The 26,205-nt window shown below is 38.1% G+C and overlaps 2 protein-coding genes across 2 annotated transcripts in view; one reads left to right on the forward strand and one right to left on the reverse strand.

The window, feature by feature from the left end:
• Window positions 1-2,445: 2,445 nt before the first annotated feature.
• On the reverse strand, window positions 2,446-8,611 carry LOC124279608. The gene is made up of 3 exons (XM_046715451.1): window positions 8,214-8,611; window positions 3,430-3,600; window positions 2,446-2,657 (listed from the first exon to the last, which is right to left on the reverse strand). The coding sequence occupies exons 1-3, from the start codon at window positions 8,521-8,523 to the stop codon at window positions 2,446-2,448; spliced, it is 693 nt and encodes a 230-aa protein (XP_046571407.1). The 5' UTR covers window positions 8,524-8,611.
• A 5,509-nt stretch (window positions 8,612-14,120) lies between these two features.
• Window positions 14,121-26,205, forward strand: part of LOC124279609 (glutamine--tRNA ligase-like) — a 100,674-nt gene continuing 88,589 nt past the window's right edge. Inside the window, 11 exon segments of the mRNA XM_046715452.1 lie at window positions 14,121-14,243; window positions 16,217-16,349; window positions 16,352-16,372; window positions 17,316-17,425; window positions 19,701-19,776; window positions 20,383-20,447; window positions 21,075-21,134; window positions 21,640-21,715; window positions 23,997-24,068; window positions 25,351-25,430; window positions 25,561-25,647. Of these exon segments, the coding sequence (XP_046571408.1) occupies window positions 14,130-14,243; window positions 16,217-16,349; window positions 16,352-16,372; window positions 17,316-17,425; window positions 19,701-19,776; window positions 20,383-20,447; window positions 21,075-21,134; window positions 21,640-21,715; window positions 23,997-24,068; window positions 25,351-25,430; window positions 25,561-25,647 (894 nt within the window). The 5' untranslated portion in view covers window positions 14,121-14,129.

Below are 26,205 nucleotides of genomic sequence, written 5' to 3' on the forward strand. Positions count from 1 at the left end.
AAAATCAGATCTTAGTTCTCGCTATCGCTAGCGACATCGTATAAGGGGACACGTCAGAACGTCCCTTACCAGATCAGGAACGTGCCATTCGGAATGTGTTTGGTAATTATGCAACTCCGATATTGTAAACTCTCGCAGGCTGTACAACCGATTCTGTCAGAATCGTGGTCTATTTCTTGCTTCAGTAGGATAAACATTTCAACTGAAGAGAATTTGCTCCTGGCATGGAAATTAAAAAATGTTTATTTGTTCAGTTTTTGAATCTAAAACTTTATTAAAATATTTTTGAAACCGCAAAAGTCCGGAGTGAATGGCACCATTCTGAAACTAGTGTCGTGTAGCTCGAGAACGCTGATATCTGAATGACTTGTGTCGTGTTTTGTTAATCTTTTCCCCGGTCGGTCAAAGTTCAAAGAAAGCCCTTATGTCGTGCAATATTGAACAAGCTTTATGGATAGCTTCGTTATTTCTTGAGTGACATGTTCCTATACAGATTCTTGCACCGTTTCCAAGCAGGAATATCGTGACCTCAAGTGAGGTCCTGGGATCTTACTTTACGGTAGAGAGAACTAAGATCAGATGAAAATGAATTTCAGGTTTGTAGGGAATACACAATGCCATTTTAGAAAGTTGTCAAATGTAACATATGCTATATTTGGAATTACACTTTCTTAGTAAAGTACAGATTCTAGTATTTTTTGAGTTGAGTCTCATCCGGGATTCGAACCCGCACCCTCAGAGTCAGGCACCTAATCGCCAGCACACAAAGTCAGATGCCTAGACCGCTCAGCCACCGCGGCTTCCACATGGAAGTCAAACAACTGGTAGTTTAGACTGCGGACTTTGTGTACCCCTCTGATAAGTGTTAATTGACACGGCTCCCACGGCCGAAAGCTATGAAATACACAATGCCATTTTAGAAAGTAGTCAAATGTAACATATGTTATATTTGGGATTACACTTTCCAAAATGTACTAGAATCTGTACTTTACTAAGAAAGTGTAATCCCAAATATAACACATGTTACAAGGTTTATAGGGGTTATAAGCAATGTTTTTAGAGACGTGAACAATGGTGAATAATAACTTGCATAGGTCATGAACTGTTTGGATTTGGACAGTATCTTGGAGAATAGTTTACAGAGGATGCGAACAATTATAGTATACACTAGGTCTGGGACGGGTAACCCGGATACCCGGGCCGAGTGGGTAATGAGTTGGACCCGGGTACCCGTCTCAATACCCGGACCCGTTATGATCATGTGACTAAAAGATTAAACAATGTAATATGTTATTCTTTTATGATCAAAAAGTTGCATTGTCTTTAAAGATTTATACATAATTGTGCAGTCACCTGTTTTAATATAATACATGGTTAAGATATTGAAAAACTCGAAATTGTAGCCTCCGAGCTGAAGAATATATTACCATTTCTTACAAATTTGATGTCAGGAATTAACATAACGGGTATCGGGGTAGGGTAGGGTAATAGGGTTAGGGTACCCGGGTAGCAAATTTTTGACCCGTCCCAGCCCTAGTATACACACGTGTGAATACGTACACAAGTGATATGTTCATGAACATCTCATTAAGTTTGACACGACCCGCAAAGATCCAGGTTAGAATTGATCTGCAGTATCCCATGCATGTCGTAACAGGCGGGTGAGGGTGGTCAGGCTCGCTGACTTAGTCGACACATGTCATCGTATCCCAATTGCGAAGGTCGATGTTCATGATGGTGATCACTGGACTGTCTGGTCCAGACTCTGTTATTTACAGACCGCTGCCATATAGCTGGAATATTGCTGAGTGCGGCGTTAAACAACAAACCAACCAACCAAATATGACACATCGCATCCATGATGAACTCAATAGAAACTTCATCTGTTTTGGTTTATTCGCTGTTTTATTAGTAATTTTTTTAAAATAGCCTACATACAAACAAAACATTCAAACAACTGTAGGAAACATCGATCCCAATTAACAGAACACCCGTTAGGTCATACCATTTAGGTCACGCGAGACTTTACTTAATGTTCGAGCTCCTGGTCAGAACTCGGTTTCCATTGAAACAATGCATATGGCGTCTTTCTGTACTTAAATCCAGAGTCCAAGGCCTCCTTTCACAAAGCACTAAGGTCATCGTAAGTCACTAAGGTAACCTTAGGGCAATGTTAAAGAATTGGAGTTAAGGTTAACCTTAGTAAAGGTTGCTTCGTGAAAGAAGACCCAGATCCACTCGCATCCACCACACACAGTGTACAGTCGGTGTTGAACGATGTGAGTCTTCAGTTCTTACTGTATTCAACCACGTCTTGGAAAAAATGGGTTTGTTTTCAAATGAAAATCATCACAATGTAGGTAATTATGATTACAACACACAATGGTCATTAGTTACGTCTAGATGCTACCACGTCCTTGTATGGACATCATCCTTGCCCCACTTTCAGGAGATTTCACACACAAACATGGCTAGAACGTCGCATGTGGACGCCCTCAGCAGGAAGGAGGCTGGCCGGGTGACGATGCATCCCTCATTGGCGGTGAACGTCTCGCTTTGGCTCCACAATAACTTCCTTCCATTGTCCCACTGGAACTTGGACGTGCCATTTATTACCTTCTGTGTTGCTCCCAGAAAGTAATCACCGTAGATTGAATCTGTAAAATGAAATACTTTAGTGGTGTTAATTAAAGAAACAAAACCCATCATTAATCGAATGAGAAGGGTTGTCAACACTATTTCAGGAATATCAGCAACAAAAGAACTTCTGTACGGTAGATTTGGTAGCATCGGACCCGTGAAGATCCGGGTTAGAATATTGTTCTTCAGTAACACTTTCTTGTCTTAAGAGGCGTCTAACAGGACCGGGTGGTCAGGCTCGCTGACTTGGTTGACACATGTCATCGGTTCCCAATTGCGCAGATCAATGGTCATGCTGTTGATCACCGGATAGTCTTGTCCAGACTCGATTATTTACAGACCGCCGCCATATAGCTGGAATATTGCTGAATGTGGCGTAAAACTAAACTCACTCACTCACTCACTTGGTAGCATTCCATCTCTAATATGAGCATATTTCACAGAATTAACCCTCCCGTCCGTCTATCATATCCCTCACGGTATCAATAATCTTTTCTTTTAGAAGACTTTATAAGTAGGACTCAGCCGGAACGATCAGCCCATCTTTCTAATATTGATGCCCTACACCAGGAAACATTTAATGTAAGAGATGTGTAGATCCTATCATAAATCATGATTATCATCCTTGGTTTGTCATCATCATCATCATCATCATCACTGCCGTCGACGTTGATGACCATCGTGGTCATCGCCAATCAAAATGCCTGTGTGGAAACACAAGCACTAAACAGAAATTAATGCATTTAGGTTCTGTAAAAGGATTATCTTATTAAACGAGAAGTCGTTTACTTGTAAAGTGCTTCTGGAGCGTGTCCTTCTTGTAGTCGGTGTCCATGAGGTAGAGGTGTCCGCCGTCCCTCCAGCACTGGTAGTTGGCCTGGTCGTGGGACGTGGAGGTGGTGTACACCTTCAGACACACCTCCTGGTCCTCCGACAGCGTGTAGTCCGAGGGGCAGTTCACTGTACACAACAACATTGTACCTTTAGGTGCTGTTGTATTAACGACCCTGGATTTCACATATGCGGAACATAATAACATGTGAGACCCAGTGTTATATAGAGATTATTAACAGAGTGTGTTTCCTTATCATTAATATCATTTAAGACCCAGTGTTATATAGAGATTATTAACAGAGTGTGTTTCCTTATCATTAATATCATTTGAGACCCAGTGTTATATAGAGATTATTAACAGAGTGTGTTTCCTTACCATTAATATCATTTGAGACCCAGTGTTTTATAGAGATTATTAACAGAGTATTAATATCATTTGAGACCCAGTGTTATATAGAGATTATTAACAGAGTGTGTTTCCTTACCATTAATATCATTTGAGACCCAGTGTTATATAGAGATTATTAACAGAGTGTGTTTCCTTACCATTAATATCATTTGAGACCCAGTGTTATATAGAGATTATTAACAGAGTGTGTTTCCTTATCATTAATATCATTTGAGACCCAGTGTTATATAGAGATTATTAACAGTGTTTTCCTTATTATATCATTTGAGACCCAGTGTTATATAGAGATTATTAACAGAGTGTGTTTCCTTATCATAATATCATTTGAGACCCATTATATAGAGATTATTAACAGAGTTTTTCCTTATCATTAATATCATTTGAGACCCAGTGTTATATAGAGATTATTAACAGAGTGTGTTTCCTTATCATTAATATCATTTGAGACCCAGTGTTATATAGAGATTATTAACAGAGTGTGTTTCCTTTACCATTAATCATTTTAATACCCATTTTATATAGAGATTAACAGTGTTATATTTGGAGACCCAGATTATTAACAGAGTGTGTTTCCTTATCATTAATATCATTTGAGACCCAGTGTTATATAGAGATTATTAACAGAGTGTGTTTCCTTATCATTAATATCATTTGAGACCCAGTGTTATATAGAGATTTATTAAACAGAGTGTGTTTCCCAGAGACCCAAGGTGTGAGATTGTTAACAGAGACCCAGTGTTATATAGAGATTATTAACAGTGTGTTTCATTTGAGACCCAGTGTTTTTATAGAGATTATTAACAGAGTGTGTTTCCTTACCATTATATCATTTGAGACCCAGTGTTATATAGAGATTATTAACAGAGTGTGTTTCCTTATCATTAATATCATTTTGAGACCCAGTGTTATATAGAGATTATTAACAGAGTGTGTTTCCTTATCATTAATATAGAGATATCATTTGAGACCCAGTGTTATATAGAGATTATTAACAGAGTGTGTTTCCTTATCATTAATATCATTTGAGACCCAGTGTTATATAGAGATTATTAACAGAGTGTGTTTCCTTACCATTAATATCATTTGAGACCCAGTGTTATATAGAGATTATTAACAGAGTGTGTTTCCTTATCATTAATATCATTTGAGACCCAGTGTTATATAGAGATTATTAACAGAGTGTGTTTCCTTATCATTAATATCATTTAAGACCCAGTGTTATATAGAGATTATTAACAGAGTGTGTTTCCTTATCATTAATATCATTTGAGACCCAGTGTTATATAGAGATTATTAACAGAGTGTGTTTCCTTACCATTAATATCATTTGAGACCCAGTGTTATATAGAGATTATTAACAGAGTGTGTTTCCTTATCATTAATATCAGATATTAGGAATAAAAAGTGTATTATGCGAGCCTTTGGCGAGCTATTTGAGACATACAGTTCCATGTTATTCACTTTCGGCTTCCTGTTGTGTGTGCCGCTCCTAAAGCGTCCTTTTATCTGCTTGTTTTTGGACAGTTCTAAGCATGACGACTAGTCCGACAGTGATGGCCGTCTGACGTTCGAGCGAGATTTAGGCCACTTAATTTAGTTAAGTTTAAAATGTTTACACTTTACAAGTGTTTTGATGAATTATATTATTGCATTTGAAACCAAATCCTCAAGTGAAAAGAATTAATTTTGATTCAGACTTGATTCTGTCATAATTGGTTTATTTTCTTGACTAGTTAAAGGAACGACATTGCCTCTACGCAGCATATCCTGGAGTTAGCATTCCAGTCACCAATATGATGTATTAATCCGCGTTGTGCGGTTCTGTATAGGAAAGCAAAATATTTCACTCGGGACACAAACTTGATATCAAATGGGAAGCTCGTTTGATATAAGGGTATTGCTATATTTGAGGGCATTATCATTTGCAGAAGCCCGCGGTCTTCCATTAACTGCCCGACGAAGGAGGGAAGTTGAAAAAGACCTAGGGCTTCTGCAAATGATAATGCCCTCAAAAATAGCATTACCGTTATTATTGCTAAAATACATGGAATTTGTGTTGAAAAGAAAAAGGAAACAATGAAGAAATTTGACTGTAAGTTTACTCAAAACCAACTTCTGACGGGGTTGACTGCCCGAATGCAATTACGTCATCGAACAATTCAAGTGACGTTACAACAGAAAGTGACGATATTCGACCTTGACCTTTGACAAGACCATAGCCTGCAACATGTCAAACTATGTCAGTGTTCGGGCTTGATCCAACAACAACGTTAATAGTGCAATTGTTAAGGTTAGCACCAGCAAGAAAGCCAATATTACCGCTATTTAAAGCGGTAATTCGGGTTGCTTTGACTTGTTTGACCCAGAATATCTGCCAGTCCAAAGCCAATGAGGACGCACCCACTATGACGTCACTTGACAACAGAACTGATAGTGGCCCGTCGTTAAGGTTGAGCGGTCCAATATCATTTGCAGCAGCCAGCAAATTTCTGATAACAGGAGGGCCGTTTCATGATAATTCCGTGTATTTTAGCTATAATATCCAATAAATATCTCCTGGGAGATATCGTTTTGACAGTAGATTTTGTACAATGCCCTGACAATGCTATGACGTCGTGATCTTGATGACGTCACAATGATGTGACATCGCTGCACTGCTAGTCTAATGGTAGTACCGTGTTCAGAGATGTACATTTTTGATTGAAAACTAATGAAGAGTGATTTTTTCTGATAAACAGAATCTCACCCTCGTGTCTACTGATATCAATTATATCACCACTCGTTGAAAAAAAGTAAAATTATATTTGTATCTTTATCAGTTCGTGTTGATATAGATCAAATTGTTATAAGTAGACTCTTGGGTGAGATTCTCTATATACCTGTCGATGTTTTCGGTTATTAAAAACTTCATGTGAAGTATTAGTGATCGGAACGTAACGCATTTGATTTGTCTATGGACTCAAATTATGTTTTGTACACTTAGAAAATAACTCTTTCAAAATTTCATTGAACCTGCAAATTTACACGAAAAATACAAATTCGTAAACTGAAAAATATTGACGAGAGTCATGACTAACGTACCACTCGTTCTACAGGTTTCTCAAAATACGTACATACATTTTCACTGATCGTCACTGTGTCAATAACCGACCTCGTTCTAAGACAAGCAGCCTAAAAGGACATAACTACAACTTGCGTACTTCAGTATTTGTACTAGAACAAAGGTGTATAGACAAACCTCCACCCCACCCTTTGATATACATGCATAAAAAAAGACAGAATTTGTTGTCGTTCGTGATTTTGTGAGTCATTTACGCAGTACGGAAACTGATAATTTCTTTTGAATTTACCAAAGCATTGCATTGTAAATATTTTTAATTTCCTTATTCTTGCTGCAGTACTAATCCCATGAATATTCTAAATGTATTGAGCCAATGTATGCACCTTATAGGCAAATCGATCTCTGAAATATTGAGAAAATGCTACACAGTGTAAAATCTCAAACTTTCGTGATTTACATTTCTTTCAAACGAGAGCAGTCTTCCGGGCACAGCGTTCGTTTTCACACCTTACACCAGTTAAAACTGGAATCCCATCAGGGAACAATACAACACCAACATGCATTCCCTGGTTTGTGTAGAATGGCCCGTATATTAACAGGCAGCTGTGATCCAGCTGTCACAGTGGAACAATACAACACCAACATGCATTCCCTGGTTTGTGTAGAATGGCCCGTATATTAACAGGCAGCTGTGATCCAGCTGTCACAGTGGAACAATACAACACCAACATGCATTCCCTAGTTTGTGTAGAATGGCCTGTATATTAACAGGCAGCTGTGATCCAGCTGTCATACTGCTGAATGCGGCTTAAAACAACATTCAGACAATCATTCACTCAATCATTCACTCACTCACTTCTTAAGAGTTTTATGGGACAAAAATACACGATTTTAATAAGTCGTCAGTCAGTCAAAGGTGGACAACTGCCGAATCGCAAGCGATAATAGTCTTCATTCGCAATCACTTGTGATGCTAAGGATGACCTTTCGTGTTCCAGACAGTTCTACACTGACAGCACCAAGGAAAACTTAAAACGAAACGAGGAAAACGAGATTTTAAAAACAATTTTGAGGACCCACGACACACTATTTTTTTTTATCAATTTTGAAAACCCAACCCAGTCGTCCTTTGCAGGACTGACACTACCTTCTGAGAACATTGAACATCGTCAGTGACTTAAGTATTTTTTTAAAACCTGAAACAAGTTGTTTTTTTTATCACTTTCAATATCAGAAGGTTGTCCCTTGTAGGACTCAGCTGTTTCTTACCTATACGTTTCCGATAATGTCGAAGTCCAGTAAAGTTGTTACCGTTGACCATGGCGTCGTATTCCCGGTGTACAAACACGTAACAGGAATGTACATCTCTGGCATAGGCGAACCCCGTACAGTACCTTGTATTGAGACACTGTTCGCCACACTTGAGCCGACGGTCTAGCTTGTGAAACTTGTACGCGTCATGATACAGGTGGTTGATCTGTTTGTTTCTGCTCCAGTACCCCATCTGTACGTCAGAACTTCTAGCACTGGACCATTCCACCAAGAACACCGACAGAACTGTAACCCCCAGCCAAGTCATCTCCAGCAATGTTTCTTGTTAAGCAGTTACTCGTACACGTTACTCCAACAACAGTGGACAATGCGTGAAACAGCTATGGAAACGGTCTTTTGGCAAAATGAACTCTTTTAATCAATGATTTTGATAGCAATGCAAAAATGATGTAGCCTCTAATATCCTAAGTTGACATAAAATCAGTTGTGTGGTTGCAACAAGGACGCGGAATTACAAATCAAAGGTATAAATGAACCAGATAATCGATATAGCATAATGAACGGGGGGAAATGTTTGTTTTGAACATCAAACCTGACCGTAATGTACCGCAATAGCTAATCCCTTGATTAGGGCTTTGATTAGACTTGAAAGAAGGGACGCTAGCCATACCTGTGGTTAATTATATCTCCAATTACCGACTGTGGTGTTTCTCAGCAGTTTATAGTGTATTGTTTTGTTCGGGGAAATGTACCGTGTGTGTGACTGGATGGGGAATCGGGAGGATTCATCATAACTTCACACACATAAAGCGGAAATGGTATTGAATAAACAACCTACATGTGTTACTGTACATATGGACATCGAGCGCCGTGGTGCCGTTCAAAAGAATGGAGTGTTTCGTTTATAAAGGCCAGAGTTGATGGATGTACGAAGGAGCGAGAATATACTCCGAAACGTCGTGGGTTTTTTTCAAATCAAGAATTTGACATTCATAAATTGTCACCTTTATGTATATCACTGCTAAATGCCGTTTAAAGACTTTCTCGTTTATATTTCTAAATAACTGTCTGTCTTTAACCTTTGTATATAAAAATCAGACATTGTCAATGTTTAACTTGAACTCCTGGATAGCCTATAACTCTAAAGGGAAGAGTGCCTATGTCAATGCGTGTTCCGTGGCTTTAGAGCTGAACGTGATTCAAGTCCCGATTCCCCCGCCCCAAACATGTTTACGCTAGCTAACATTTGAGGATGTATTAAAAGTTTGTAATTAATGACACACCTACCACATAAAAATTAATGTCTCGTTGTTTTTCATTCTGCTTTAAACCCACAACCACGGGTTTGATGCTGACAATCCAACAATCCTAATCACGTCAAACTGAGATTCCAACCCATGCTCATCGACCTGTCCATCCCTGATGTATACAATTCTGTATAGGAAATTCCGTTGCCTGAGACAGCTTGGTCGACCGTGCTTACAGTCGTATCTGAAGTACATGCCAACAAGTGATTATATATCAGTACGCATCTTTGCACAGTATCAATATATCCTATGTTATCTGTTCATCAGGCGGTTTTTGTAAACTGACATTAATCAACTGTCTCTCTAGGTTACCTCTCTCTAATCCACACGAGGCCCGTCATACATCCGGCACCAGAGTTTTATTCTCTGCAAATATTTGCTTAACAAATTATTAGTGTATAAGTGTCATATAGTGCACGAAGGAGATTAACACTTGATATTCAGTACGCAACATGTGCATTACAAGTAAAAGTAGTAATAGTAATTTGTAATTGTTGCGTTACATGACGCTATTTATTTTTCTCCGAAGTGTGTATGCGTGATCTCAGCGCATGTAACATCCCCTAGTAAAAAAAGGTAAATATAATAGTATTAAGCAGGTTGGGGAAACTTACCGATCGGCCTATAATAGGCCGAACGGGATATTATGGGCCGTTCTGCCAATTTTGCTATAGGCCGATCGGGCTATATTTGAACATTTTTCTAATTATTTCACAAACTATCAATTTTCCTCACGAAATGATTTTATATGACCATAGAGATGAATAGTTAATGGACCTCCTTTTGGACAAAATGGAAATTTATATCATGTTCAGGAAAAGATGTTTCATTAAGAACACAATTTTGCATAGATTTTCCTTTTGAAAACTAAAACTGAATATCTATGTCATGAATTTTCAGTGACAATTGTCAAACATATTATAGACTTATATTTAATTAGAAATTTCCAAACTCCTATATCATGTGATGAAATTTCTCAAAAAGGGTTTGAATGAAAACCTTAGGACATCAAAACTTGAATGATGTTAGTATCCTCATGCGGAAATGCACCACTTCAAATTTATTTGATAAATATCATAATTATAGGCAGAACGGCCTATAATATCCCGTTTGGCCTATTATAGGTCGATCGGTAAGTTTCCCCAACTTGTTAAGAACAGTAAAAGGGGAAATATTATGGATGTCGACTTTTATAAAACGGATACAATGGTCTATAAATAATCGAGCCTGGACCAGACAATCCAGTGATCAACAGCATGAGCATCGATCTACGCAAATGGGATACAATGACGTGTGGTCAACCAAGCCAGCGAGCCTGACCACCCGATCCCGTTAGTCGCCTCTTGCTACAAGCATGGGTTACTGAAGATCAATTCTAACCCGAATCTTCACGGGTCTATACAAAATAACATCATCTCAATTGGGTATACTAATTTTCCGTTGAGTAACCAAATAAATTGTACTCACCTCACTCAAACTCAATAGGGTATTTTGCCATTTTTCATTAATCGTACAAATATATTTAAGTTTAAATGTTAGTGTTTGTTATTTATATTTGATCTATAATATGAGAAACGACAAGAAAGACTGCAAGTTGCCAAGTTTATGTGCTGAAGTAGAACCTCTCAGTATGCCTCAGTTATTTTATCTATATATGTACGCAAGTTCAGATTTGACATTTTTGTGTGTACGAATGTAAGCTCACATTTATTGAGTATTTACAAAAATTCAAGCGTACTTGTACGCAATATACTTCATAGGAATTGAGTTTTCACATAAATATTTGCGTAATTTACGCAGATACACAGCTTATCTGTACCTCTGTTAATAATAAATATTTCTGCATTATGTGTAGGGATAAATATGATTCAAAGACACTACTGACAGTTTGCGTAATAACTAATTGTGGCCTTTTCAGATCAGATACCGACAATTCTTTACAGGTCGCTATTTAATAATCAAATGCAGGCATCACGTGTAAATGGAGTCTACGGTGAATAAAGCAGCGAAAGGCTGCATCTGAGTCCGTATTTATCAGATTTCTCTGAACTTTCTTAGGAAATCTCTCAATATGTTGTACTGGAGTAAATTCTAATTCTAAGAATGTGTATAAGCATCGCCCATGACTGACAGAAACTTAAATAAATTGCTGTTGTGACCCAATGCGTCATGGGAATCTCTTGGGGCAGAACAGAAATTCATCTCGATGGAGTTTCAATTTTGACGACTGGCAGACACAACGTTAATACGGAATGGGAATTATTACATATGAGTATATCCTAAAAAAAACTGGACCACTGTGACACTCACTGTGATGAAAACTAACGGTACACACATTCCAAAACATGGACAACTTACTTATGGCGAACAGTGCTATGTGTGTCTCTGGCTTTGGCGGGTTTCTGCGAAATAACAACTTTACGAAGTCAATTGATACAGGGTTTAAATATTAGACAAACCAACAATTGATAATGGTGAAATTTAATTGGAATCCCTTCACTGTAATCAGCAAAAAGCTCGGGGATCACAACACTTAATATGACCGGGACACAATGTGTATGTATTGATGAATATTATAATAAGATACTTACATTCATATTGGACCAAGTTTGTGTTTGTGCAAATGTACTTCTTCATTCTATCCACATGTCGTTGATGCGAACCTAGCCAAAGTGGAATTTAAGGCTTTGCCAAAGAGACATGTAAAGGTGTTTTGATAATTGTCATATGCTCGTATTTCATGCATTTTGGGTGTTTTGTAATGTTTGATTTCAATCAACGCACGCTTTGTTCAAAATATGCATTACACATTAGTTGCAGTTTGTTTTGATCCGTTTTCATTTCTTTTTAAAATTTGTGATAAAGGGTATGTCACAATCGTAGTTAAAGCTTCTATCCTTTGTGAAACATGTAGGTCAGTGATGTACTTATATACACATGAACATTAATTATGCACCACCTGAATGAAAGGGCACTTTGAAAATAATATATTTACCCATGTGGGGAATCGAACCCGGGTCTTCGGCGTGATGAGCGGACGCTTTGACCACTATGCTACCCCACCGGCCCAGGTTATTAGGAAGTCCCAATAGGTTAATTAAGGAGGTAGGTAAGTAGGTAGGTTGAGTTAATTCCTCCAGATTTGGAGATACAAAATAAATTGAATATTAAAAGCTTAAATTGTTAGCCGTAAGTGTTGAAATGTTATGATAGATTAATTAGAGTCTTTAAAGAATGAAACTTGACTAGTTGATCCCAGACGCCAACTGTCCAACCAGTAGCAGCAATTGTATGTTGTCATTATGTGTGATACATGACGTCCGAGCAGCTCTTCGGTCAGTGTTCTATATTGTCCAACAGAACATATGTATTTACACCGCCGAATATGTCCAGCCACATAGTTTCTCGTCTTGCGCTTACCACACTGTCAGTAGACTCTAGTACAAAGGTGAAGACTGTGGTGTACAAGACCATGAACAATGCAGGAACACATTGGGCACTCTTCAGTTCTCACTGGGTGCGTGATAAGAGAGAGGGTAGCTTTGAGCCTCCCTCGTCAGTGTGGGTGATGTGTACTCTCTGTCCATATCAGATGTGGAATGTACACCCTGTGCAGTGCAGTGGTTGGTGAGGAACAGCGACATACTTGCATCAGTCTCCACCCGTGATAAAAGTTCATAAGTCTCGGTTTTGAAGACATGCTTCTTCCCTTGGTTTTTCCAGGTTATTGGGCATGGGATAGAACATAATTGGATCTGTGATAGAACATCTCCCAGTCCATAGCAGATACACGTCTTTTGATCTCCGGAATGAATCCATGGGTAACTCGGACTATTGCTGACTGTATGGCTGAAGTAGCGATATAACACGACACATTTTGCTGAACGGGATGTTGGGCATGTAAGCAATCGTCCAAACAGAGTTTTCTAATGCTTATGGTTGCAGTGATCGGAAATACCTATAAGTGACAGCACCATATCGGTTCTAGTTAACTATGTGTTAACTACATAATATATTAGATTATACCACGGAATCAATAAAGGTTATTAGGAAGCCCCAATAAGTTATTTAAGGAAAGAAGAGAAAAGGAGTCAAAACACTGTTACTTCTTGCATCACACGTCATAAGCTAGTGCGGTAGCTTTTCACACAGACATGCCAAAGACAACATCAAGACAGTAACTCTTCTTCTGGGACACTCGATATGTAGTCATAGTTATCGCTTTATTTCATTGTTGGATAAATATTTTGATTCAAACTTGGGCAAAGTATGCATATATGGACGCTGGAGGTGCATCCTTCACTATGCACACGTTTCGTTTTAATATTCTGCAATCTATTTTGTATTACCCGCTGACCCGGCTTTTCTTGGTCCGGGTTATTACATTTTGGTCAGGCGCTTGTTCCACCAGGAATTTTAACATTCAGTCATCTACATATTTTTTGTATTGATATCATATATTATGGCACGAATTTTGTGCCTTTAAAATGGTTAATCATTACAAATGTATGGGTGAAGTCATGCATATGACCAAGATTGTTGTTTTCATGAGTCGTTTTCTTGGTATATCCCGGAAGTCCAACTTTTACATAGTACCACTGGCAACATGGCTGCGAACCTCGTGGATCTGTTTGTTGGCATCGGCTTGAGTGAACAAAAAGCGAAAGAAACGCTAAAAAATGAACAACTGACACAAAACCTAAAACATACCATTGACCAGGTACAAATGGGCTGTTTTGTGAATGCGTGATGCTTTGTCGACGGCAGTTTACATTCACCTGTCACTTTCGTTTTACCTGGATGATGAAATCTTTGACGTTTGTTTGTCAACATATTTTCATTAGAGATATGCTCACAGTAAAAAAGAAACATAAATAATAATGATGACAAATTACAGACTAGGTCTATGATTATAATGTATTCATAGTTACTCAACAATAGTGATATTTCAATTATTTATGATATATTATTTAAGTTACACATTTTCTGATAAACTTTTAAAGTTTTTGAAATATTGTTTTAGCATGTTTAAATAGCCCATGCAGTTCGATAGCACCACAATTAGACACACAATTAATTGTGTCACATGTGGCTGGAGGCTTTTGTTTGTATAGCAATATTATTTCATAACTGTACAAAATAAGCATTGTCTCTTGGTCAGCCTGTATACAAATGCATTATAACTGCTTATGTATATTAAAAAATGGTAATGCATGTTTCTTGTGCATGTTCAATATCCTCTAATTAAATCCAAAATGCATTTACTGGTCCTTGAATAAATACCTGAATTGCATAAATTCTAGATTTAAATTTAAGGTGCATACCAAACTATATACATGCATTGAAAATAGACTCGGTCTGTTGGGATCATTTTATCATATCCCTTTAAACTATGAAACATTAAAAATAGAGATTTGAATCACTTGAATCAGTGTAACACATTATATTTAGGAGTGCACTTTCTCAGTAAAGTAAAGATTCTAGTTCTTTTGTTGGGTTGAGCCCTATCTGGGATTCGAACCCACACCTTCAGAGTCAGGCACCTAATCGCCAGCACACAAAGTCAGTCGCCTAACCCACTCAGCTACCTTGGATTCCACACTTGAATCAAACACCTTTTTTTTAACACATGCCTTACATAATTTTCATTTAAGTAGATGTTTTCCTCCAATAGACACTGTGTTAAGCATGTCTATAGTCTGTCTGAAATATTGAAAATCCCAGCATTCATTCAAAGATTTACAGTATACATTTAAGCAGTCTTTCCAATACTTGCATCATGCAGGTTACTATTTAGGTTATCAGCTGACACCAATGTATGTCATGGTCATGATGGACCGGTGGTCATGCTGGATTATCCAGCATTAACCAAGCATGATGAAACATGTGTTAAATGTGTATAAATACATGAGGAAAGTAATAGCGCTTTCAGTTAGCCCTGAGTTCATACACAAGTTTACACCAGCTTGAAAGAAACACCAGAAATAGTTTTCTGAATTGGAAGTAATATAAATATTTCTATTTGACAAATATGCCAAGAGGACAGAGGAATTTGTTGCTGACCAATCAGCTCACTGAAGAGGTTTTACTTCATATTTTTTGTGTGTTGACAACTACCCTTTTTCGGTATATTTTGTTGTGTGAAATGTATTGGTATTTTTATCATATGTTGATGAAATATGATTATTTACATAACTTGTTGTCAAAGTGACATCATGCTTGTGTTTAACTCATGTGAGACCCGTGAAGGTCCGGGTTAGAATACTGATCTTCAGTAACCATATTTGTCGTAAGAGGCGACTAAAAGGATTGGGTGGTCAGGCTCGCTGACATGCTGTTGATCACTGGATTGTCTGGTCCAGACTCGATTATTTACAGACCTCCGCCATATAGCTGGAATATTGCAGAGTGTGGTGTAAAACTAAATCACTCACTCACTCATTTGAAGTACCTATCATTGTATATCAAATTGTTACTAAATATTAGACAGAAAAATTGGGATATATTTCAGGCATAAATTCAATCCCTGTCATAATTTGTTAGCATTTAATATTTTCATTTAATGATAATTATGTTCTTGATTAATGCTGTATTATGATATGTTTGTATTTTTGTGTCGTCTTAGTTTTTCATGTTCATTTTACTGTTTTACTGTCATGTAGCTGATGTTGATGAGGGTCATGTATATTTCAGGCTGAGAAGTACGCCCCTGGTCAGGTAGCCAACAAGGAGGTAGGCAAGCTGCTGTACAGCCTCGCCACCAAGCTGAAGGCTCAGATCAAGAACCATCAGTCCATGCTTGTGGAATATGTGGCCAAGAAAAAATTGTATCTGAGGCACAGCTAACTGGTAAGACACAGAGGGGGCTTCATGAGGCCATGTTGTTGGCTTTTTCCTCTGGTAATTAGGCTGGGCTGCATGTGAATACACTATGAATAGTGGGTAAGATATGATACATTATCATGAATATTGGGTAACTGTACAATATAATTATTCACAGAATACAATATTGTAGTTAAGTGATTGATGTACAATTCGAGCATGTAATGTTGTTGACAGTTTTGATTTGTCACACCAATAACCAGTGACTTGCTCATGACACTCAAATTTGGTATGTAATAGTTATAGTCGACAATGTACCTTAAAACATGCTCCTTGGCAAACTAACATGACTTTCGTTCTACTGCAATGCTAGTACATATTCCATCCCTGCATATCTCACTTTCCAAAAGTACACAAGGTGAGTGAATCGTTACAGCTTTAGTAATTAGACCATTTTAACCGACTGCTTGGTGGTTTGAAGAAGATAATAACATTCAAGCTTCTGTTTTTTGTCCTTGTTATCTTCCGTTTGACTTTTATGCCACCTGTTGACTCTTCTGTAACATAAATGTCTTCAGCAACCCAAACTGGTGTGGATGGGCGACTAACGGGATCAGGGTTGACACATGTCGCATCTTAATTGCGTAGATCGATGCTCATGCTGTTGATCACTGGGTTGTATGGCCTGGACTTGATTATTTATTGACTGACACCACATAGCTGGAATATTGCTGAGTGCTGCGTTAAACAAACTAGCAAATAATCTAACATAAATGAATTTATAAAAAGGAAAAATGTTGAAATAAATATCAAGTGCTGTGGTAATGTTCGACTCTAGAGATCTTTCAGTTGTCTGCTTTTAACAAATGTATCATTAGGGTTATGACAAGGACTATTGGACTTTTTTGGACACAACATAATTTGATGAATCACATGAAGATCTGTGCATTTCTTTTTCTTTATATTTCAGCTGCATTGGAGTATTTACTGTCTAACCCAATTGAACCTGTGGACAAGGGTCAGTTTGAGCAGGCATGTGGAGTGGGGGTGGTCATCACACCTGAGGAGATTGAGACAGAGGTCAGTCCATTTTTCACATTTTTCTTTGTTTTTTGGTTTCTTTCTTTCTTTACCTCTTGCACTCAGCACTATTCTAGCTATATAATGGCAACCAGGAAATAGTTCAATTTGGACGAGACAATCCAGTGATTAACATCATGAGCACCAGTCTACAATTGCAATCTGATTGGATTACAGTGACATGCATCAACAAAATCACTGAATCTGACCACCCAATCCTGTTTCTTCACTCTTAGTCTTATGACAAGCATGGGTGCTGAAAACCAATACTAACCAGGGATGGCAAGTTTCCGCTGATCCGCAGATTTCCGTGGATTATATTTCAAATTGTTCAATTGTGAATCATCTAAATCCATTGCGAAACCCTCAACTCGAAGACACAAAATTAAGTTTTCTGCTGAAAATAGATTTTCCTGTTGCCATCCCTGACTAACTCAGATCTATTTTTGGGTTTCATAAGGGTGGCGGCCATAGCATGTAGCTAACTTGTAATCCATTCTTCATAGCAGTCAGGGACAGAAATGTGTTTCATGTTCAATATGCCTCAGGGTTCTTGTAAAGATGTTGACATATGCCTTTGGAGTTTAGGTGTGTCATTAATGGGGTTATGAAGAATAGGTTTGATCGATCATTGACCTTTGTGAATGTCACGTGCATGTTATATATGTTGTATATGTTATTCCATGTATACTGGTGTATACTACTTGATAAGCGGACCCATGAAGATCAAGTTTGAAATTGATCTTCAGCAACCCATGCTTGTCATAAGAGGCAACTAAATTAGATTGGAACTCTAGCTTGCTGACATGGGTGATGCATTGTATCTTGCATATTGCTGTATCTGTGAATGGTTTTGTTGCTGGTCATGCACGAAACCCCAATGATTGTAGGTTTGAATCCCAGTTTCACTAATGTTTCTTGGTTTGTCTGCACCATAAACATGCGCACCTGCATCACTTTGGGTTTTTTTTCCCTATAAAACTGTCGTTCTGTGATTTTACTGAAGTACAGTAGAAGCCCTCTAAACCGGCATTCTTTGGGACTGACAAAAAGTGCCGATATAGAGAGCATGCCGGTTTAGAGAACCTTTCCGTGTGCCGTAAAACTTGTTGACATTTAATTCTGAAGCAAACTAAATAGTTTTCTCTCTCCAAATAGGGCCAGAAATTTTTCAAAATGTCCAAAACTGTTTGCCTGCCAATTTGGTACACGTTCAGCCAATCAGCCAATCAACAGGAGAGCCGAGATACCGGATGCCGGTTTAGAGAGTCTTAATTACTGTACAAACAGTCAATTGGGCGGTCTATGTTTTGCCGAAATATGGAATAGAATGACGCCGGATTAGAGGGGCGTGTAAATGATCATAAATCCATTAGCTTCTGCCGGGACCAAATTCTAGTGCCGATATTGAGAGCATGCTGGATTGGAGGGTTGCCAGTTTAGAGGGCTTCCACTGTATGTAAAATCCAACTCACTTATGTTACATGATGTATTTGCTACTTAATACATTGGAACCTTTGAAGTTCTGGGTTAGAATTATAATCCAAATTGCTTAGATCAGTGCTCCTGAAGTCAATCAATTTATTGTCTGGTCCAGGCTTGATTATTTACAGACTGCCATAATATAGCTGGAATATTGCTGAGTGTGGTGTGACCGCCTCCGTGGTGTAGTGGTTAGAGTGTCTGCCCAGAGAGCGGAAGGTCGCGGGTTTGATCCCCGACCGCGTCATACCAAAAGACGTTAAAATATGGTACTTGTTGGTCCCTGCCTGGCGCTCGGCATTAATGGGTTCAACAAGGACTGGTTGGCTCGGAGTCAGTATAATGTGTCTGAGTGGGGTATTCATGCTTCACTGCGGCATGGTATCTCAGTGAGCTAGCACTATAAAACCAGCTTAAGTCTGGGCTAGTACAAGCAGCCGCACATACACACGCATGCATGTCGTCATATGAGCGAAATATTCTCAAGCACGACGTTAAACCCAATTTCACCTCACCTTATTGTGGTGTTAAACAACAAACAAACAAAACTGATACGGTGTGTGTTTCTCATGACAACAGTGACACTGTCATAGACGTTGTCTAAGATGCAGAGATACAGTATGTTGTTACAGAGTATTAGTTTTTGACCCAGTGTACGAGATTCAGAATACCGGGTTGGGTAAATCCAAAGGACACCTAATGAATCTGATTAAACCCTGACCTTCAATTTCAGAACTCCAATGTGTTTTATCCTGTTTTGCCATTCCTCTAATTCTTCTGTTTTCAACTTCAGGTGGAGAAGGTTATTGGCAAATACAAGAATGACCTGGTGGAAAAACGGTACCGATTCAACACTGGACTTCTGCTGAGTAAGACTGATTGTGTGATTGTTTCTTGTGAAACTTGCGTAATAAGTAATGACAAGTAAATCGTATTTCCAAAGCTGCAGTGAGTATGTTTTAGTGAAGTTTATAAGACAGTTGCACTTTGTTCAACATCAGTATTTTGAAGTTTTATTTGTGTTGAGAAATATTCATCTTTTCTGTCATTGCCTATGCTTTTGTTTCTTTAAACAGAATAATCATTTCTACAGCATTAATAGAAACTGCTGCTGAAACCTACTCAATGTTAGACATATTACTGTTATAAGCCCTGTTGATGGTGAACAGTTAAAACTGCTTCATGAGCTTTCCAGTTTAAGTAAATGATTTCAGTTTCCAGTTAGGGCATGTTGAATGGAAAGTGTGTTAGGTAATATTTAGGTTGTCTTTCGAGTGAATGAATGAGTGAGTGTGGTTTTATGCAGCTTTTAGCAATATTCAAACAATTGGGGGAACACCAGAAATGGGCTTCATACATTGTGTTCCATGTAGGGAATCAAACCCGGGCCTTTGGCGTGACGATCAAAAGCTTTAACCTCTAACCTACCCCACCCCCCGTCTTTCACGACTCTAGCACAGTTGTTTTCGATTCAGGTGAAGCTAGGAACAGCTTGAAATGGGCTGATGGCAAGGCTATCAAGAACGAGGTGGATATACAGGTAATGTACAAACCAGGACAGCCTGGTGCTGCGGAGTCAGCTGATACACAGATATTATGCTACGCAAAACAAGTTAAGGAACACACTCAGATTAACTATGGTCAAATAATACAATAAATCAGTGTTCCGTAACTCCTTTGAGTAGTATACTTTAATATAGTTGATATAATGATGTAGTTTATGTATGTGATAAATTCATTATGTCTATGTATATGTAATAACTGCCAGGAGAAGAAATGTCTTTTGGGATCAGGAATTTGTCTAGGTTGGAAAACTGAGGGCTAGAGACGGCAAATTAAGAAGAAATGGCTATTTAGTTGGAGATTGGGATTTTATGGTCTTATTTGTGACCAAGCTGAACAGACTGTGTCCAAATTGCTGCTCAAATGAAGGGAGATAATTCTATTTCATCTTGCTTGCACTACTGAAGTGAATGGGTGAAGGTACTGAAGATGTCTGTTTGTTTGAAACCAAATCATCAACTGGTGACTGTGCTACAGGTTAACTGTTTTAACTTCAGTGAAATATTATGTGTCAAATTGGAACAGAAGTTATATATAGGAACTTTTGGAAATAAAAAGAATGTTTCCAAATAAATGTAAACAGTAACTGTCTCTTTTACTGCAGATTTTAGATCTCCTAGGAGCAAAGACTGATGCTGATCGGGAGAAACCACAGAAACAAAAGGTATGGTTGTCATGTCTAAATTAGTCTGTTTGAAAAAATATATCATTTTCAGGGATGTTGGAGTTACTGAAAGATAGGACACACAATGGCCAAAACTTGACTTGTTTTCACAATGATGTTACTGTTTTAAATCATTGCCCAGTCATCTGGAGAACCACAAGACCCTGGAGAGTTATGTCCCTTATCTGGAAGGGGTCACATGTTGATTATAAATGTAATCTAACAGTGGTAATTTCTGCTGATAATATCAGTCAGTGGATTGTCTGGTCCAGACTTAATTATTTGCAGTAATACCTTTAGCTGGAATATTGCTGAGTGCTGCGTTCCAGAGAAGTAATTGCGATAGACTTAATCCTCTTCATATTCAATCAATTTTATTAGTATTTCCAATTCATACTGCGCTAAGTGAATGAACATTCCGAAATGGCCATACAAAAGTCACTGATAGTGAGTAGATGTATTTGGAAACATGTGAAACTATGATGAAATTGTTTATCATGTGCAGGCTCCCAAACCAGCCAAGTCTGCAGGTGATGCCCAGAAAGCTGCGGCTGCTGCTGCTGGCCCTTCTGCAGAGAACTGTAAGTGGAACTCTGTCATTTTCGTCTCTAAGGTACCATTCATAATTTAAAGGGGATGGGGTGGTCAGCAATTTTGTACATAAAAATGTTTAAAATTATGGAAATGGGGGTGGGGGGGTCATTGATTTTCTACATGACATGCAGGAGGGTCACTTACTTTGTACATAAATTTCAGGGGGGTCATTCTCATTGTACATGCTCTCCATAAAAATCCTCATCACCCCCTGGCCATAAATTATGAATGGTCCCTGAGGAACCAAGTTGAAAATTCTTCAAGCATTAGTTGTCAACAACCAGTGCTTGTGGTAAGAGCAGATTAAATGGACTTGAGTCACAGTAACGTGCCTGATTGCTGATTGTAAGTTGATGGAATATTGCTCATAATATCAATCACTTGCCAGGATTTGTTATTTATAGAATCCGTGATGGTCTGGGTTAGAATGAACCTTCAGTAACCCATGCTTGTCATAAGAGGCGTCTAACGGGATCGGGTGGTCAGGCTTGCTGGCTTGGTTGACACATGTCATCGATTCCCAATTGCTCAGGTCGATGCTCATGCTGTTGATCACTGGATTGTCTGGTCCAGACTCGATTATTTACAGACCGCCGCCATATAGCTGGAATATTGCTGAGTGAGGCGTGAAAGTAAATTCACTCACTCACTATTCAAACTCAGACTGGACAATCAGAAGTCTTAACTAGTGTTGGGAATTGGTTGAAATCTCACAACTGATGATTGCTTCATTACCAAACATGAACAATCATCGAAAAAAATGGGCTAGCATCATTTTTCAGATTTTCCTATCCAGGGTCTTCTTTCACGAAGCAACCTTTACTAAGGTTAACCTTAACTCCCATTCTTTAACATTGACTTACGATCACCTTAGTGCTTTGTGAAAGGAGGCCCAGGTTGTTATTGCAGATAGGTATAACATGATGCAATTTGCTACTTTAAAGTGATGACTAATATATCATGAACATAAACTTTCTGGAGTCTTCAAGAAATATTCAGTCATGACTTTTCAGTTAGTGAAAAAAAAAAATTTCAGGCCCTGACAACTTCCAAGATATGTTCCATCGTCAAGTGTTTCAAATACTAAAACAGTAGTTCCAAAATCGTTTGTGTTCGATTAGGAGAAAAAGTGATCCATTGCTTGTTCGTTTGGTCACTGTGACCAATCTTCGATTATTTCAATTGATCAGAACACCACTAGTCCTTACAATATGTCAAAGTGAAGAGAAACACATCCACTTATAATGGCAATACAGGCAGAAGGAAGAGCAAGGGGAGATAATTCCAGATTGGTGATGGTGGTTCCCGGGTGCAGATCATGTCAGCTGTTTCATTCATCATTATAGATGTTGAAAATAAGAAGCTACACACAGTATCCTGAAAAGTTGTGTCCTGCATATCATAACAGGGTACTCCAGAAATAGGATTCACATTGTACCCATGTGGGGAATTGAACTCGGATCTGCAGTGTGATAAGCGAATGCTTTATCTACCAGACTGTCCAGTAGTGGTGTTCCAATTAACTAAAACAATTGAAGATTGGTCGCAGTGACCAAACGACCAAGCAATCGATCATATTTTCTCATAATCGAACACAAACGATTTTGGAACTACTGTTTTAGTCTTTGAAATACTTGATGATGGAACATATCATAGAAGCTGTCAGGACCTGAAAACATGCTTAATTCTTAGAAACCACACTTCACTTTCTGAAAAGTCATGACTGAATATTTCTTGAAGACACTGGGAACTTTATGTTCATGATATAATAGTCATCACTTTAAGGTAACAAGTTGCATCATATTACACTGGATGTGAAATTCGCTAATACAATTTTCGCACTTTCTAAATAAACAAAAATCAACAAAGAACCTGAAAATCATGCTAACCAATTTTTTTGATGATTGCATGAACAACATACTAACCAATTTTTTAATCAGATGACCCCGCTATTGCTTATATGAGTTTTTACAAGCATTGATAAACAACATACTTCTCCTCGTGATGTGTCTCGATCTACTTCACAGGAAGTAGCCTCAATTGTACGCCTTGATCATGGTATTAATCAGCCTTTGTTCTATTTACACAATCTTACGATTGTGTCCCTGTTAGTGCTTATATGAGTTTCAGTGTGTTGGAGTTAAAGATTACAGTTGATTATTGATCAATCACTGATCTCCTTTGTGATATTGAGTTGACCGATGCAAGTGCATGTTGTGAGCGTGTGAGTGATAACCAGCACTATACACAGTGCACTGATTGTTTCAGTCCTGGGGGAGGACGGCCATGTTAAGAGCTTCATGGAGATGATGGGGGATGCTGTCAAGTTCCACAAACCAGGTGAGTTGTAGATATTGTGTGTTGCTTTGGTCTTTCATTGCCTTTCATCTTGTTTCAGTTGTTTTATTTGTTTATTAACTTCTAATGTGATATATGTTTCATCACACGTTTGTATTCCCCAAGAAGCACATGTTATAAATTAGAGTGTACAGTGTCATGCACTTTCAACCAATATTCGTGCTAGTGTGCTACTCCATAAAACATTTATGGTTTCTAAAGGTCATGGTTACATCTTCTAGTCTGATATGCACAATATTATATACCATTCAACAAAAGTAGGGGATATTCCATTTTGTGAGCATACCACCAGCCAACGCCAATGCATATGAGAAAAGTAATATATATCCATACAGATGAAACATTTCCAAAGGAATGGAATAAATTGTCACATTTTCCCTTAATTTCTCTTCATCATCTGTTTCCTCATTTTATCAATCTTGTAAATCCATTTTTGGATGGTATACATTGACATATTTCACAACTGTACAAGTACTATAGATACAAGCAATCAGTTCATTGTCACTAAATGATATTCATGCAGAGAATATCCCCTGATACTGAATGCAAGGCAGATTTACAACAACCTAACTTCTCTTGGAATTAAAACCAAAGTTAAATCCTCCCTCTCACATATTTCACAACTGTACAAGCTCAGTAAGCTACATCTTGAGTGAGTGAGTTTTGCTTTTACGCCAAGCTTTCAGCAATATTCCAGCTATATGGCGTTTTGCAGTTTGTAAATATAATCGGCAGCAGTCTGGACCAGACAGACAATCCAGTGATCAACAGCATGAACATCGATCTACACAATTGGGAACCGATGGCGTGTCAACCTAGTCAGTGAGCCCGACCAGCCGATCCCGTTAGTCGCCTCTTATGACAAGCATATTTTCGCGATGTTGTCAAAAATACTAATAACATTTGTTTTTCCTATATATTATTTTACATTACGGTAATAATTTTGAGAATGTTTATTGGTAATATAATTGCATTTGCGTGACTTTTAAACCATTTAAATATAACAAGATATTGATCCCAGCACTCATAGGGATAAACGAACCAAAATGATGGACTCCTTTTCTCGAGTTCCAAACTTTAAAGCGAAGTCATCAATTTGGAAACATTTTCAATTGATCTCTTGTACAATCTCATCTGAGTCCAGACAGTGGCCAGTGGCATTGTTTCAAAAGAAAGGAAACAGTAATTTCATTACCTTAAACCATGTGTTACACTTTCACAATATATTGCAATACATATTGTAATACTCCAACAAATATCACAGTATATCGCAATACGAAAATTTTGGCAATGCCCAACCCTACCTGGAACTCCAGGAGGACCGGTCTGGGCTCACAATCTACAGTACCATCATTACAGTAGCAAGCTGTTATTAAATAGTTGTACTAATTGCGGACCACATGCTGTGACAATATCATGTGTGTCATACTTGGAATGTGTTATTAACGTCATCTTTCCCTGGCTGTTCATACAGGTATATTCAAGATTTCCGCCCGAGCCAAATGGTATTCTCCACATTGGTCATGCTAAGGCAATCAACTTCAACTTTGGATATGCCAAGGTAGGTATCTTCAGCTACCTGTCACAGCACATCGTCAGTACTTTACAGGTTGTGTACAGACCTGGCAATACATATGATCAATCGGTAATCTATCAGTATGTTTAACCAAAGTAACAAATCATGGTATGGCTCTTGTGAGAGGCAAGCCAGTAATGGCTCTGACCAGTGATTGCTCAGATTACATCGCACTACCAGCAATTATACTGATGAAGTTCCAAGATCTGAGCATCTTCAGACTTTCATGCAACATGGTCTAACTGAAATAGTAAAATTTTTCACAGCTAGGGTTTGGCGATAATACCGGTGAACCGTTATATTGAAATTTGAACTTCACAATAGGATATATTGCGGTACACTTTTCGCGAACTGGTTCATCTCATCTGATCGGCAATTTCCGTGATGTATTAAAAAATACTAATAACATTTGTATTTCCTTTATATTATTATACATTAATAGTTTTGAGAATGATTATTGGTCATATAATTGCATTTGCATGACTTTTAAACCATATAAATAAATAAATATAGATTGGTACCGGCACAAACAAGCCAAAATGG

This window comes from Haliotis rubra, unplaced genomic scaffold (assembly GCF_003918875.1).
Source record: "Haliotis rubra isolate DU_JTF1 unplaced genomic scaffold, ASM391887v1 Scf253, whole genome shotgun sequence".
Classification (NCBI taxonomy): domain Eukaryota; kingdom Metazoa; phylum Mollusca; class Gastropoda; order Lepetellida; family Haliotidae; genus Haliotis; species Haliotis rubra.